The sequence below is a fragment of the Tauraco erythrolophus genome, chromosome 7 (assembly GCF_009769465.1).
Source record: "Tauraco erythrolophus isolate bTauEry1 chromosome 7, bTauEry1.pri, whole genome shotgun sequence".
Lineage (NCBI taxonomy): Eukaryota > Metazoa > Chordata > Aves > Musophagiformes > Musophagidae > Tauraco > Tauraco erythrolophus.
In genome coordinates, this window is record NC_141471.1 from 64,509,928 (window position 1) to 64,526,607 (window position 16,680).

Genomic DNA, 16,680 nt, shown 5'->3' on the forward strand with positions numbered 1-16,680 from the left:
ACAAGGCAAGGAGGATTTCCCGTATCTTGCTTGGGACCTGACCACTTGCAGGAAAGGGGAATGGCAACTTCTAGAAAGAAAATCCAGAGAGAGCAAGAGACACAGCATCTGCAACTTCTAGCGGGAGTGATGGGATACTGAGCTGAGGGCAAAAGGGATGGAAAGGACAAAAAAAAAAGGAGAGCACTCAAACAGTCAAGGATGAGTCCCGATTCCCCCCCGGAGAGCAGTGACACATGGATTCTGAGGTATGCTTCCCAAATAACGACAAATCGCCCTGTCACTCAATGTGCACGAAAAACTCTGTCCACGCTGCAAACAATTCAGCGAGTGAAAGGATGCAGCATGAGACCTGAGGACAGAGGAGATGAGGAATAGAAGAAGAAAGACCACTGCATTCATGTTCTGTCTGTCTTGGTCTTGCAGAGACTTCCACCACGTTGTTTCCAGACGCTCCGGGCGCATGTACTGCTGGCCACCAAAACCAGCCCGACAAGGGAAGCAGAAAGGATGGCTCTGTTAGTAAGAGTGGAGATAAAGATGACTCCTCTGCTTCCTTCCTAGGTCTAACCTAGAAGGTCTTTGCCTTATCAGCCACCACCAGAGGAGAGCTAGAAGATAGCCCACACGGCAGGCGCATTGCCATCAACTCCCCTGTCCCAAAGGATGAGGTAGAAAGGAAGCCGGGAGAGGCCAAGGAAGAGGAAAGCCAGGAGCTGATATCATCGTCGCCTTTCCCAAGGGAACGGAGACAGCAACAGCGGAGGAGTGGAAACGCTTTCCATCCCCTCCTCCCTCAAGGCCACCACCCACTCCTGCTTTGCCAGCAAGTCCAAGCTGAAGGCAAACCTAGGATGTTGGGCTAAATCCTTCGGGCTGGAAAGCTGGATTGAACATCTCGGCGTCCTAACAGCCGGGATACGTACGGCCGCGACTGTCGGGCCAGGCGTGGGTGAGGTGTCGTTTTTGAAGGAGAGCTGAGTGCATCTCCCACGCACCGGCTGGTAGAGCCTTCGTTTTTCATCTGGAAAGGGCTGTTGGGCCAAAGAGCAGAGGCTGTCCCCAGGACAGATCATCAATCAGGGATGAACTTGCACTTTCAGGGTCGTGAAATCTTCACCGGCTAACAGCAGCACTCTTGCCGGAACGGCTTCCTTCTGGACTTCGCCCTTCACAGGGAGGCCATAACCTACCTACACGGCTGTCCTTGTGGAGCTGCCCTGTGGGACCAGCTTCGTGTGGAACACCAAAAAAGTGAAACTCCCTCCTTCCCAAAATACGATCTTCTAATGATGAAAAACTGTGATAAAAAGCCTTCAGTGGGCTTTCTTCCATTCGTTGGGTTTATAGGAGCAAGAGCAGCCTTAAAACATCTGCCAAATCATTCTACTTTTCATTTTTGACGATCTGTCTGCTAGCTTGAGGTTAGCTTTAACTATATAGATGCAAGAAGTGAGAAAGCCGTTCAGCTTAGATTTATTCTTAAGTAGTACTGGCTGTCTAAAACAAGGCCATAAAACGTAGGCTCTCTGTCTGGTTTGTTGGATGGTTGCATGGCTTTCTGCTATTAACTGCAACCTGGCCAACAGGTGCTTGCCAACGTCTTTATATCCTCGCCATAAGAAAGGATTATATTTCCATCTGGATGAAAGGATGACGCCGTCTTCCTAAAAGAAGCGAAGAGCAGCACAGAGAGGAAGTGACAAGTTGAATCACTGCTTACTAACGAGAACGTGCCCTCCCCTCTGCTCTGATAGACCCAGAGAGGGAAGGGGAAAGCGGCCAACACAAATTTTTCCGCGTCCACTCCTCTTGGTCAGGTGTCAGATGGCCATGAGTTGGATCCACCGGGGACTGTTTTCCTCCCAGTTCCCTTGACTCACCCAGCAGTGGTGGCAGCCCTGGTCTTTAAAGCAAACTCGCAGCACTGAGAGACCTTTACCAAGAAAAGCACTTAGGCACACTGCAGGTATATGAGAAGTCCCATGCTATGTACTTAAAAATTAAACCACGGGCTCGCTCCTGCTGTGCAGCATAAGAGCACTGCAGTGAAGGACTCGCTCTGTCTGGAAGAGCCTTCCCCCCTGCTTCCTTATCTCTTCATCTCCTTCCTGTCATCAACAGTGAACACCTCTTTCCAGTCTTCTCCTGTCACTCTTCATTTCTCTCTTCTTCCCATCTTGCCTTCTGTGTAACAGGACAACCCTACCACCTCACCCCATCAACTACGTGTGACGCCGGGTGCATGACAAGTGCTGGATGAGACTGTGACGTTAAAACATGAAGCCCCAACCTGCAGCATTTGCAGCTCGCTGGGCTGACCACTCTCCCCTGAAGTCACAACGGTTTGATCAATCCCCTGAGGGGTTTGCAAAAGGTATTCTTAGCTCTTGGGTCGGGAAGATGAAAGGACTCTGACAGATACCTGCGGTGGCCAACACCTGGACCTGGACTGCTTGAGCTTGTTATCTGAAAGCAACGAAACCAACTGATCCATGGGAAGCAAATGATTAACACACTCCACGTGTTCTACTGGGGTGCACACACAGCTCAGAGGCACGTTGGTGCCTAACCATGGTGATGTGGAGATGAACAGGAATACTGAGACAGCGCTTGCTTTAGAGAAGAGTTTGGCACTTGCTGGTTATAAGGGGATTTAAAAATCCCAACGTATGCCTCAAGGCCTTTGAAGATCAGACCCAAAGTGCCTACTTGAGATCTTGTTGAGAAACAACACAAGGCAACTCTTGCGAGCAAGTCCCCTGGCATAGGCAACATTTTGGCTATGTAAATCCGCAGACAAATCGTTGTGTTTTGCCTGTAAAATGAGGGAGTTCAGACTATTCATCTGTTCACAGGCCCAGATCAAATTCTGTATTGGAGCACACAAGATACACACAACCTCTACCATCTCACCGCAAAGTGACACAGCAAACAGCGAGGCAGCACTCACTGTGTCTTCAATATTAACTTATTTTTCCAAGAGGAAAACAAATTCTGGCTAGTACTGGTTACCTAGATAAACAAAAGAAAACCTCTTCAACTCCCTTTCTTCCCTTTTTCTAACCGATTTATCTACCTAACGTCAAGAGTGATCTTGAAGAAAATTCCTGGCATGTTTTGTGTCAAAAAACTGAATAACAACCATGACTTTGAAAGTGCTTACTAGACTATTCTGTGCATTTGAATACCTTCTTTCAGCCTTTAGTCCAGCCTTCTATGGGAGTAAATCATACCCTTTAATTAAACATTCTTGAGTATTTGGATTTTATCTCACAGATACACCGCGCCTTGCTTGTAAAAATTCCATCTCAGGCAGCCAAAGTGCTCGACTTACTCCAAAGATGAGTTATTAATTAGAGTATCTATAGACCATATATTTATAATCTGGTGCCATTCCTCCCTGGGGATCTCAAACTTTTATCTGCCAGATTACTTACCTGCAGCTGAAACGGAGCCATTGCTGGCTGGAATGTAACCCCCACCTTGTGCAACTTCTTACCACTACTTTTAAAATGAAGAACGGGAGATAGGTCCAAATGGAGGATGTTCTTAAGACGTTCTGGATGTAAACCACTCAAATTCAATTCACCTCACTTCAAATACGGCTGTAGCTATCCAACCCTGGGGGCTTCCTGAAGTCCCTACTCACTTTATCTCACTCCCTCCAGAGACATCCTCACCCTGGTCATGAACTCCCGCAGACGTGGAGGTGCCAGCAGGATGCTAACAGCCGTGATTTGGCTCCCAGAGTGGCCCTAAGTTTCGCCCTCGCCTGGCACGGCGTGCGGCTTCGTTAACGCCCGACGCCAGCTGGGGCACCGGCCCCGTTCTGACTCACCGTGGGGAGTACCCCCCGGTCTGAAATCATCCGAGGCGACGATGACTCGCAAAATATTTCCCCAAGCCAAGGGGTAAGAGCCGGTGCCAGCTGTGAGCTCATCAGCACCGCTCCACGCAGACGACGGAGAGACGATAAGGCGCGAGTGGCGCGTTCCAGCACCAGGCTGGGGCAAGACTCCAGTGCCACGGGCAGCTGCCAGCACCCACCCAGGCACGTCCGCACCACGGGTCAGCACAGACCCTCGGTGGCAGCCTGCCGTGCTCGGCGCTGCCTGCCCTTTCCCGGGCTCCAGTTTGGGAGAGGAGAGCAATCTCATCCAGTGCTGGGCATTGAGCGTGCTGCTGGGTCCCAGCGCAAAGCTCTTCAGCTTTACAGGTGGCCCTCTCCAGCTCCAGAGAAAAGTCATCAGCCTGGAGGAGCCACTAAAGCCAAGGAAAAAAACTGGTCTCCAATCCTGGACTTCACATCACACCCACGAGAGATTCCTGCCCTCCTACACCACCGCTCTCCTCCTCCAGCACGTTTGCCTCGGAAACCTGTGATTCCCAGACCCTTCCACTTTCTACAAGAAAAGATGGAGCAGCAGCAAGGGAGATAATGTTGCCTGGAAAAAAAAAAAAAATATAAACACACTCCAGCTGCAGGGAAAGCAACCTCCTGGCAATTTTGCCGGAGAACTGTGCCACAAGCAGCAGATGGTTTTTGGATTTACTTCTCCTCTGCCTTAGCATGTCCTACACATATGCAGAGGTATTAGTGGGAGAAAAATCTCCTGGTTTGGGAAGCAGGTTGCTAGTGAGAGGGGGTTTGAAACGGAGAAGGGAGGAAAAGACCTGATCCACATTCTCCTCTTGTCAAAGGGGAAGAGTTTTAACAAAAGCAGAATTTAAGCAAGCTCCCCCAAAGCAGCGACACGAGAAAGACCCAACTGCCCACTCAGGGAAAAAAAAATAACACAAAAGGGTAGTGCAAGAGGTCCAAGCCATTTCATGAGGGGTCTCCCTAAGTCAACACAACCGAAAACACCAGGCAAAAGCTTTTTGAGGGAAAAGCTTGGTCCAAAATCTCACACCTGAAGACATTCAGATACTGTTGGAGCTCACGACTGGGTGTGAACTTTGAAGCCTGGGCTCCTGTCTGTATAACATGGGGGACCGAATCAAACCCGACCCAAACACTTGCAACATCTGGAAACATCTTAATTCAGAGATGCATTTTACAGCTTTTCTGAGCCATCAGTTTATCAGAAGTTACTCCCTAGATGTCCTTGTCCTCCTCCTTTCATTTACCTATAAGTACTTTTTTTTTAAAAGTACTTATAGGTAAATGAACAAGTACTTTTTTTTAAAAAAAAGTACTTTATTTATAAGTACTTACTATTTCTCTTACAAAAGTATTTATAAGTACTTTCTTTTTTGGAAGTACTTCTCATCCATCTATCCACCCAACTCTGGTCTCAGTCAGACACTTTTAAGTATTTCCTCAAACAGATAACTGGCTGAGATGGCAACGTCAGCACCGAGAAGCTTTTTCTGGCCCCCTTTACATTTCTGTTCTTTTTGGAGAAAAGGATGTTCAGGTTGTAATAAAAGGACAGAAAAATACATTAATCTTTATTAAACCGGTAGAGCCAATTGACAGGGCTAGAAGTGGCTGCTTCCTCCCCTCTTCCTTCATGCCCTTCCGCAGTTTCCTCTCCTCTTTTCTGACACTTGTTTGTGTTTGGAAGCACCAGGCTCGTTCCCGACAGACCAGGGACAGGGGAAACGTCTGGACACGTTTAGTCCAATTAAATGTTGGCATCACGTTCAGTCTTTCCAAAAAGCACGTAGGAAACTTTAAGCACCGGGCCGGCCGCTGTGAGTTGGTGCCTCCCCATCTACATTTCCTTGCATCAAGCCACAAACAAGAGCAGGTACTAATCGTCATCAAGCTCGTCTGCCACAAACCCCTCTTTAACGGCATTCCCAAACGTTCTGCTAAAACCTTCTTCCCCCAGCACCCATGGGTCCTGCCCTGGCACCCACACCCGGGCTCCGCTGCATAATGGGTCACAACGCCGACGGACGGCACTGAAAACTGAACTTTTGGGTGAGAAAGAAGCAGCTGAGGAGGGACGGGCACAGCTGGCTCTCTCCTACTTTTTTTTGGTTTTGTTTTAAACATTTAAATCTTCTTCTTCCCACTCCTGAGAAAAATCCTTTAAAAATGAACGAGACTAGTCATATAAATGAATTAAGGGTCAGTTTATGGTGTTATTAAATTGAATGCTTTACATACAGTAACTGAAGAGTTCAGTAGCATTCACCAAGGCAGATTCAGACCTTGGGTGCTTCCCAGAGTGGCTGGAAGGACGTAAAGGAACTAAACAGAAGAAACTCAGACCACCTCGCTTTGCTCGGCATTGACTGCAACATCAGAACTAGTGACACGCTCCCACATCACTGCTACAGCTCTGCCCTCCAACGTGTGTTCACCGCTCTCATTAATCATGGAATGGTTTGGGTTGGAAGGGACCTCAAAGATCATCCAGTTCCAACCCCCCTGCCATGGGCAGGGACACCCTCCACTACACCAGGTTGCCCAAAGCCCCATCCAACCTGGCCTTGAACACTTCCAGGGATGGGGCAGCCACAGCTTCTCTGGGCAACCTGTCCCAGTGCCTCACCACCCTCTGAGAGAAAAATTTCTTCTTTAGATCTCTCTATATAACCCAACCCCAAGTCAAGGACTAAGCGTACCAAGGCACGTCCTCACCCGCTCGCGCCGCGTTCACATCGCCAAGAGCGAGCGGATGCTCTTGCCTTGTTTTTCGTTGTGACTTGGCAGTAATCTTCGAGGACAGGAAAAATCACCTGTCGCTTTTCAGTTTTGGAGCAGAAAGAGCGCTCGCCACGGAGCGCCGAGACAAACAACCCGCGCTGCTCGTTACACGTTTGGGTACCTGCACAATCGGGTGGCCCCCAGCAGATGCCTTCACAGCCCCTCGGCTGCCTTCCGTCTCGTAATGAGCTCGGTGGTGGGATTTCGGCTGCACTTCAATACGCAGTTCGTATGGTCCTGAGTGAGACGGCAGCTGCCAGTCGAGGGCAGGCAGGGATGGGCTACAACGGAAAGGAAAACGTATTAAACATCAACATCGAGCACACCATCCCAACCCACCGCCATCCAGCACTAGCACTTCAGAGACCGCGTTTCGCAGCTCATCCTTCACCGACTTGCACTTAAAATTGCATCAATACGGATGATGCCACGACATCAGTTGTTTAGAAGGTCATGGTTATTTTATGAAGATTTATTTTATGAAGCCATTGTATTTGAGAAGTCGTGGCGGTCTGGCGAGGTCCCCGATGACTGGAAGAGAGGGAACATAACCCCCATTTTTAAAAAGGGGAACAAGGAGGACCCGGGCAACTACAGGCCGGTCAGCCTCACCTCTGTGCCTGGCAAGGTCATGGAGCAGATTCTCCTGGGAACCATGCTAAGGCACATGGAGAGCAAGGAGGTGGTGGGTGACAGCCAACATGGCTTCACCAAAGGCAGATCGTGCCTGACCAACTTGGTGGCCTTTTATGATGGGGTGACAGCATCCGTGGACAAGGGTTGACCAACGGATGTCATCTACCTGGACTTGTGCAAAGCTTTTGACACTGTCCCACACGACATTCTTCTCTCTAAACTAGAGAGGCATGGGTTTGATGGATGGACCACTCGGTGGATAAGGAACTGGCTCAATGGCTGCACTCAGAGAGTAGTGGTCAACGGCTCGATGTCCAAGTGGAGACCGGTCACGAGTGGCGTCCCTCAGGGGTCCATGTTGGGCCCGGCCCTCTTCAACATCTTTGTCGGTGACGTGGACAGTGGCATGGAGTGCACCCTCAGCAAGTTCGCCGATGACACCAAGCTGTGTGGTGCCGTCGACATGCTGGAAGGGAGGGATGCCATCCAGAGGGACCTCGACAGGCTGGAGAGGTGGGCCCGTACCAACCTCATGAAGTTCAACCAGGCCAAGTGCAAGGTCCTACATCTGGGTCGTGGCAATCCCAGGCACAAATACAGACTGGGCGGAGAATGCATCGAGAGCAGCCCTAAGGAGAAGGACTTGGGAGTACTGGTGGACGAGAAGCTCAATATGAGCCGGCAATGTGCTCTTGCGGCCCAGAAGGCCAATCGCGTCCTGGGCTGCATCAAGAGGAGCGTGGCCAGCAGGTCGAGGGAGGTGATTCTTCCCCTCTACTCTGCCCTCGTGAGACCTCACCTGGAGTACTGCGTCCAGTTCTGGAGTCCCCAACATAAGAAGGACATGGACCAGTTGGAGAGGGTCCAGAGGAGGGCCACGAAGATGATAAGAGGGCTGGAGCACCTTTCCTATGAGGACAGGCTGAAAGAGTTGGGGCTGTTCAGCCTGGAGAAGAGGAGGCTCCGGGGTGACCTTATAGCGGTCTTCCAGTACCTCAAGGGGGCCCACAAGAAAGATGGGGAGAGGCTGTTCAGGAGGGCCAGTTGTGATAGGACAAGGGGTAATGGTTTTAAAATAGAGGGAGGTAGATTCAGGTTGGATATTAGGAAAAAATTTTTTACCATGAGAGTTGTAGAACACTGGAACAGGTTGCCCAGAAAGGTGGTGGATGCTCCATCCCTGGAGACGCTCAAGGCCAGGTTGGACGAGGCCCTGAGCAACCTGATCTAGTTGGAGATATCCCTGTTCCTTGCAGAGGGGTTAGACTAGATGACCTTTGAAGGTCCCTTCCAGCCCTAACCATTCTATGATTCTATGAAGATTTATGGGTCGAGCGTATCTGATGGCCCAGGCACTGTCCCATTTGTAAACAAGATGGGGAGATGGTAAGACACGGCTTACAAATATCTTAATATATCGATTCGTGAACCAAGAGGAGAAAGGCAGGCAGAAAGACGCAGAGGGATTTTAAGGAAGAGGATTTCTGCTGGGAAAGTGAATGCCAAGCCAGGTCTGGAGGAGTTCTGCGTTTAATGAAACTAATGGATTTCAACAAATCTGCTCAGTTTACAGGGGGCGGAAAGGAGAAAAAAAAAAAAAAAAGCCATTTCCCAGCTTCCTTCCCAACACAAAACATGCCAGAGGGTCTCGAAGCGAAGCCGACCTCTTTCTGGTTCGTGCACTGCAAGGGAGCAAGCTCTGGAGTCAGAAGGTGCTTACGAATCCTGCTAACGATGACACACAAGCCAGAGGAAAATCCAGCTCATTATTCCGGCCCCGTATTGACTCTGTAATTAACTCAAGTATTAAGACCTCATTACCATCACACACCAGCGAGCGGGCCCGACGGTGGGGAAGTGCATTCTCAGAAACCCACTTCCAGTGTAAAACCACACTTGAAAATAGTCAGGAGAGCTCAGCTGTAAGAATCGCCAAGTTGATGCTTTGGGTTGAAAAAAAAAAAACAGAAAAAGAAATAAACAAGCACTGTAGAAACTGTGTTAGGCCCGAGCCAAATTTATTGATCTTAAAATCAAAGCAAGGAGCTTCATGATGAAAACACTAATTTTGTGTCTAGCATACAGTCTCTCCTTTGGTGAAGTCTCCTCACCGAGGGTCCTTCAAAAGCCTTTAGAAGCAGCTAAATGGCACAACCACAGCACACCACCCCGTCCTCTTACACCAAACTTCGTGTAGAAGTAGATCAGCAAGCAGAAAAATCATGGTCCTCGACCCTTTGTTGTCGCCATGGACCAGGGCTACCTGCCAGGGCGAGAGGGCTCGTCCCACCAGAGCGTGCAGCCAAGGAAGCCAAAGGGCTACTTAGCCCTCGCCCAGCCTGCCAGGAGGGTGGTCACCAGGATGTCCTGGTTCCCCCCCTCACTGCCACAGCCCACGCTGGCTCTTTTTTTCTTAAGCGCTTCTCCAGCCCTTTACCACCAGCATACTTAACTCCTATCTGCTGGTGTACATGTCCGTACACACTGATGGGACTTCAGGTGGTGCCAAGTTTCTCTACAGTCTTTCATCACTGCTTCTAAATTTGCCCATTTGAGCCACGTGATTTGAATGGTGCCCCTGCCCATGGCAAGGGGGCTGGAACTAGATGATCTTTGAGGTGTCTTCCAACTCAAACCTTTCTACGATTCTATGATCCTCCAACCCAAACCATTCTATGATTCTATGATCCTCCAACCCAAACCATTCTATGTTTCTATGATCCTCCAACCCAAACCATTCTATGTTTCTATGATCTTCCAACTCAAACCATTCTATCATCCTCCAACCCAAACCATTCTATGATTCTATGATCCTCCAACTCAAACCATTCTATGACTCTAGGATCTTCCAACTCAAACCATTCTATCATCCTCCAACCCAAACCATTCTATGATTCTATGATCCTCCAACTCAAACCATTCTATGACTCTAGGATCTTCCAACCCAAACCATTCTATGATTCTAGGATCTTCCAACCCAAACCATTCTATGATTCTAGAATCTTCCAACCCAAACCATTCTATGATTCTAGAATCTTCCAACCCAAACCATTCTATGATTCTATGAACGCCTACAGACAGGCACATTACAGGGGTCAGCTGGAGCCACTAAGTCCCAGCCCCAGGTGAGGACCAGGACCACCCCCGCTCCCTCAGGCACGCCCTGCCCCCCCAGCGCTGCTCGCTGACAAGTCACAGGCACCAAACTTCCAGCTACTCTGCTCTCCGACCCTCAAGACGTGGAGCATCCTCAAAAATAACAAGAGGGGGAGAGAAGAAAGTAGCCACACAGCTCCCAGCTCAGCCCAAATGGGAGCTTACCCAAAAGAAAGATGTTGCCTCTGCGAGGGCTCCCAGCTCCCACGAGCATCTGGATCCAGCAGGAGCCATCGAGGCAAGACTCAGCCAGGGACAAAACCTGAGTTTGGCTACTGCTCACCCACACACGGGAGCTACAGCCTTGGCTAGAGGCATGATGCTACATCTTCCAAGCTCCCGTGCAAGTCTTTCCCCCAAAATGACCACGGGGGCAATGAAGAGCTCTTCCACTACTAAGATGCTCATCACGCAAAGAGTGAAGAGTTGGCAAAAAATGATGGGCAATTGGCCACCATATGTAGCCACTGTTCTTTGCCTGGCACGTTAGGTACACATACCTCAGTCTGAAAAAGTCTCAAAAAAAAAAAAAAAAAAAATTCTGGATAAACCCTATTTGACTAATGATAAATGACAAAGAGCAGAGCAAAACAGCTGTGTCTCTCCTGGTGATGAGCAGCACACATTTTTAAACAGATGTTTCTGGTTTTAAGTAAATTCTCACTTGATGGATTTTTTTTTTTTTTTCTGAGGACACAACATCTATCAGATTAAAAACTTCTAACACTTAATTAAAAAGGACAACTCTGGCAGCAGGTAGCCCTCAAGTGAACAGGGATTTTTCTTTTTTTACTGGAAGTAAGTACAGTTCTGTAATCCCATCTCTTTTTAAAAAAAAAAAAAAAAAGCCCACAAAACCCCCTTTAAAATCAGCACCTGAAAATGTCAGTATAATGAAGTTGTAAAATTCATGTTCTCAAATAAAACCCGAAAATAAAAATACAGTTTGCTGCTAGCCTGCAATCCATCATCGAAATTCCAAAATACCACCTGCCCAATTATAAACTGTCAATTAATGGGAGTTTTCCTGATGAAGGAAGCAGCGTGATGCATTTAACGGTGTCATGGGCTGGGGCTGTCGGAGCTATTTCCTATGTCAGGTTATCTTCATCGTGCACTTAATTTCCTGCGTGGAAGGACCGTGGCTGAAGGAAAAAGTCCCCCAGCCAACGGCGTGGTGGTAAAACCCAAATCTGGTGGCTGCAAACAAACCTCATCAATTCGCAAAGGTCCCAACGACCTCATCGCGTGGAGGGGAGAAGAGGCCCCCCCACAGGGGTCAAGAAGAGAAATAAAAGGTCTTCAGGCAGTCCTTCCTCTCCAACACACAGCGGCGTGTTTCCCTCGGATGGCTTTTTCCACCAGAAAACCCGTCCCGCTCCTTCCGACGCCGCGATCAATCTGATGGTCGCCCCGCGAAGAGGGAAGGTTCCCCCAACCTGGCGTGAGGCTGGAGAAAAGTCCCCGAGTGCATCCCCGTCCTACATCAACCAGGTTACGAACGAGATGAATTGTGATTTATTTCGCACGCGCCAGATACACAATATGATTAAATCAGGAACAGATTAGCCAGTCTGGCTGACTTCTGCCTTTAGCAGAAAGATTTATCAAGTTACAAGAACCAAAAAAAAAAAAAAAAAAAAAAAAAAAAAAAAAAGATACTAAGCAGCACACTGGAATATAGACAGGGAGGAAACAAAGCCAAAAACTTCCACTGAACTTTGCGAAGGTGTTTAAACCCCGTTTTCACACGACTCCTGTGCATTTGGGAATTGAATTACCCCAAGGAAATTAAATTGCCCCAAAGTAAAGCAAGTGACGGACGCCCCGCGCTACGCTTATTTTTCCTACCAGGGAGCGTTTCTTCTGGAAATAAAGCCATGAACTAGAGAAACCACAGGGCTGCTCAAACTTTCACCAGGCTCCTCACTTGCCCCTGCTCCGACCGCGCACCGAACGCAAACACGGTTACGATTTATTATTTATCACCTCACATCCAAGCTGCAGATCCTGGTGTGTGTTTTTTTGGAAGAGTGAAAAAAACGACGATGACGCCTACGCGTTCACCAACTTGACTGCGGTCAGAAAAATATACCTGCTTTGCAGTTCACCTGTCAGTTAACGTGGGGAGATTTTTCTCCCTATTTTTTTTTTTTTTGTTGTTTTAATTTCCTGTCTGACAATTGAGCAATCTGGCTGCGAGCTGCTAAAATAGATGCTGCAACCCACCCCAGGCTTGGCTGTGTTTCGCTGGCACGCCGAGCCAGTAGCTCCTCCACGGAGTGCATGCGGCGCGCTGGAATTCCTCGCGCCGGAGCCTGAAAACGCAAGCCATCATCATGCTCCCAGAAAATACTTAACATTAGCATCCCAGAATTTCACATTCAGACACCGGGAAATTTTGCATTTGTTGGCTTAGGAAAATAACAAGAAAACTATTGCGGGAGCGGAGGTGACACGTGGCTGGCATTGCACCTCTGCTCGTGCTGGATTTGGAATCCCGCGGTGCTAAAAGGAGCTGGTGAAGGAAGGGCCATTAATAAGATGCTCCCAGGGGCGTTTGAATGAACTGAAAAAACAGACAGGAGAAAGCGTGGGGAGGATTAAATCAAAAAAAAAAAAAAAGCAAACAAACAAAAAATCAGTTTACTGAGACAGGCTTCCAAGCAATCTTCAGCCTTATGGTACAGCAACCCAACATAGAATCATAGAATCATAGAATGGTTTGGGTTGGAAGGGATCTCAAAGATCATCTAGTTCCAACCCCCCTCACCCTCCACTACACCAGGTTGCCCAAAGCCTCATCCAACCTGGCCTTGAACACTTCCAGGGATGGGGCAGCCACAGCTTCTCTGGGCAACCTGTTCCAGTACCACACCACCCTCAATGTAAAGAATTTCTTTCTTATATCTAACCTAAATCTGCCCTCTTTCAGTTTAAAAAACGTAATCAAAAGCCGCCGCTACGTGGTGGCAAACCGAACTTCTTGAAGCATCTAAACGTCCTCATCCAGCAAGAGCATAGCAGGAGAGAGAATAAAGTTAGAGGCATTACGGGCTCTTCCTTGTCCACTCTACCCGCCCCTCAATTAGTACTAATGAGTCCCAGGAGACGGTCACCGACACACAAGTCCCCCTTTCACTTTGCTTTGTCTGAGGAACTTCCTCTTGCTCGCCATAAACACACAAGTTTGCAGGTCAGCAAATCCAGTGCTCATGCATTGGTGACTACCTCGTCTTAAGATACCTGGTGCCCTTTTCCACCTTCAGAAAACCTCAATTTCTTGAGAAACTCAACTTCTCCCAAGTAAGTTTGTCCTCTATCTCACGATCTGGAACAAAAAATCTATTTAAATAAAAAAAAATAATTAAAAAAAAAAGAGCATCAAGAGCATCTGAAAGGTCCCTAAATGAAAAGAAAGAAGGAAAAAATACAAAACATTTTAAAACTACAACTTTTGAGGAAATCATACGGTGTGGGGCATCAATGAATTCTTTTCGCACGCTTGAGTTTAATACTGTCACAGTCACAAAAGTGGAATCCAAAAAATACGCAAGCCCACGGACGCAGATGAAAGCCAAATGTGCTTTTGCAACTGGTAGACAGGAATCCAGCCATACATTATCCGGGTGCAAACTACAGCCTCCGTATGTAAAACTACACGACCTCGTGTCTGTGAGGTCAAGAACATACATGTATATTTTTGAGGCTGGAAAAGAGACTGCAGCTGAAGAAAACGTGGCTTTCAATAGTTAGAAAAAAAATAAACCGTACAAGAAAATACAGCAGGGAGCTTTTAGAAGCCACCTGGAACTGGATGGCTATTCCTGGAAGCTCCTTTTGGTGTGGTAGACCTCATACATGCCATACGCCTGACCAAGAAACTCAACCATCTCTCTTCTCCCTCCCCCCAAAACCCACTACGTTGAAGGAAAACTCAAGCGTTGCAGGCCAACGCGCTTCTGGGATGACACTGATGACACCTGAAATAACTACGATGCGCTACTTTCCAACGAGTAGGAAACTCTCTAGGAAATTTCAGGTTGTGTTCAGTCAAGTACAGCAGCTAAAGAGGTAGTCATTAAAAAAAATGTAAGATACTCCGAAATCCAGCACTTCCCCGTGCGTCTGTACTTTTTGTCGCAATACAGGACGGTTTGGGACATGCTCTTTTAAAATAGAGGGAGGTAGATTCAGATTGGATATTAGGAAAAAATTTTTTACCATAAGAGCTGTAGAACACTGGAACAGGTTGCCCAGAGAGGTGGTGGATGCTCCATCCCTGAAGACGTTCAAGGCCAGGTTGGACGAGGCCCTGAGCAACCTGATCTAGTTGGAGATATCCCTGTTCCTTGCAGGGGGGTTGGACTAGATGACCTTTGAAGGTCCCTTCCAGCCCTAACCATTCTATGACTCTATGATTCTATGCTAATGAGTGGGTAAAAAACAGAAATGGGATTTTAGTTTTGGAAATAGTCACTAACACTGCCCGCACACCCAAGGGCAGAAGTCCAGCCCTGCGCTTCCATTCTGGCTTTGACATTTTCACCCGTGACAGATTCTGCATCACACAGCACGATGGAGAAATGGCACGGAAAGGGACACAACGGAGACAGCGAGGGCTTGAGAAACACGGAGCATCACCCGCTCCCACAGTAACTGACCCGCACAGCGCTGCTTTTTAAAACCATTTGCTACATTAACTATAAAAGAAGGACTACAGACGGAAACTGCTCGCGTTCAAGTGTGACAGCACAATGCACAACCACTGAAAGAAAGAAGATCTTGGATCTGCGAGCCCAAATCTGCTCCGCAGAGCCCACAGCCTGGGGACCGGGTTGAGCCCCGAGCTCATGGTCCTCATGGACAAACACGAGAAGCACGAGGCACGGAAAGACTGAGTTTCTGTTAAGGCACGCATTATTACACTCTTACTATTCTCCTGCTCCAGGACTTGAAAAGCCTGAAGTGTATTGAGCTTTAATTACGGCAAACGAACAACATCACCCATTTTAGGAATAACACAAAAAAGCAGTTTCCTTTTTAGACTGATGCCTGCTATAAAACCCCAGGAAAGAACCATCACATGGTTGGGTTGGAAGGGACCTCAAAGATCATCTCGTTCCAACCCCCCTGCCATGGGCAGGGACACCCTCCACTACACCAGGTTGCCCAAAGCCCCATCCAACCTGGCCTTGAACACTTCCAGGGATGGGGCAGCCACAGCTTCTCTGGGCAACCTGTTCCAGTGCCTCACCACCCTCAGAGGAAAAATTTCTTCCTTAGATCTAATGGAAATCTCCCCTCTTTCAGTTTAAAGCCATCACCCCATGTCCTATCACTACATGCCCTTGTCCAAAGTCCCTCTCCAGCTTTCCTGTAGGCCCCCTTTAAGTACTGGAAGGCTGCAATAAGATCACCCCGGAGCCTTCTCTTCTCCAGGCTGAACAGCCCCAACTCTCTCAGCCTGTCTCCATAGCAGAGGTGCTCCAGCCCTCGGATCATCTCTGTGGCCTCCTCTGGACCCTCTCCAGCAGCTCCATGTCCTTCTTGTGCTGGGCACCCCAGAGCTGAACGCAGTATTCCAGCTGGGAGACAGCACCCGGCCAACACTCTGCCTGAGCCTGCTCCCTCCTGTCCCCAAAGAGATGGGAATGCACGAGCGGGAGGGAAAGGCGTCGGTGATTTTCCAAGGCACGCTGGCTTTGATGAAAATTGTACCGCGGATTCAGGAAGAGACAGAGGAGGTGATCAGATCTGGTTATCTCAAAATCATTACAAATGGGCAGATTTTTGGAGCCCGAGTTGTTTGTTGGAACCCACCCCTCCAGCCCTCACGTTTGAAATAGAACAGATGTGTAACATAACAGGAAAAAAAAAAAAAAAAAAAAAATTGAGCTCTGTTGTGACAAATTCTTGACTAATTTTTTTGGAAAGATTTAAAATAACATCGTTTCTGTTGCGTAGGCTGTGATCTTGTTGACGTCCGCGCTCGGTTGCCCCGTGCTTTCATATACATAAAACGAGAGGTATTTTTGGTGGAAGGAAGCCCGGTCAGCGTATCTGATTGGTATAAATACCTTAAAAATCACATTTCGACGGTAACTTCCAACTGCCCTAGAGCCGGAGTTAATGAGATCACATGGAAACAGATTGCGAACCAGGAAACAGATTTTATACAAGACCAAAACAGTGGAAAAAAATGTTAAATCCACAAGGTA

At 48.1% G+C, this 16,680-nt stretch overlaps 1 protein-coding gene across 1 annotated transcript in view; it reads right to left on the reverse strand.

Annotated features, from left to right (window-relative positions):
• NFATC1 (nuclear factor of activated T cells 1) overlaps positions 1-16,680 on the reverse strand; it is a 108,506-nt gene that overhangs the window by 79,954 nt on the left and 11,872 nt on the right. The window contains exon 3 of the mRNA XM_086615182.1: positions 6,789-6,948. Coding sequence (XP_086471308.1) covers positions 6,789-6,948 — 160 coding nt within the window. The remainder of the gene's footprint in view (positions 1-6,788; positions 6,949-16,680) is intronic.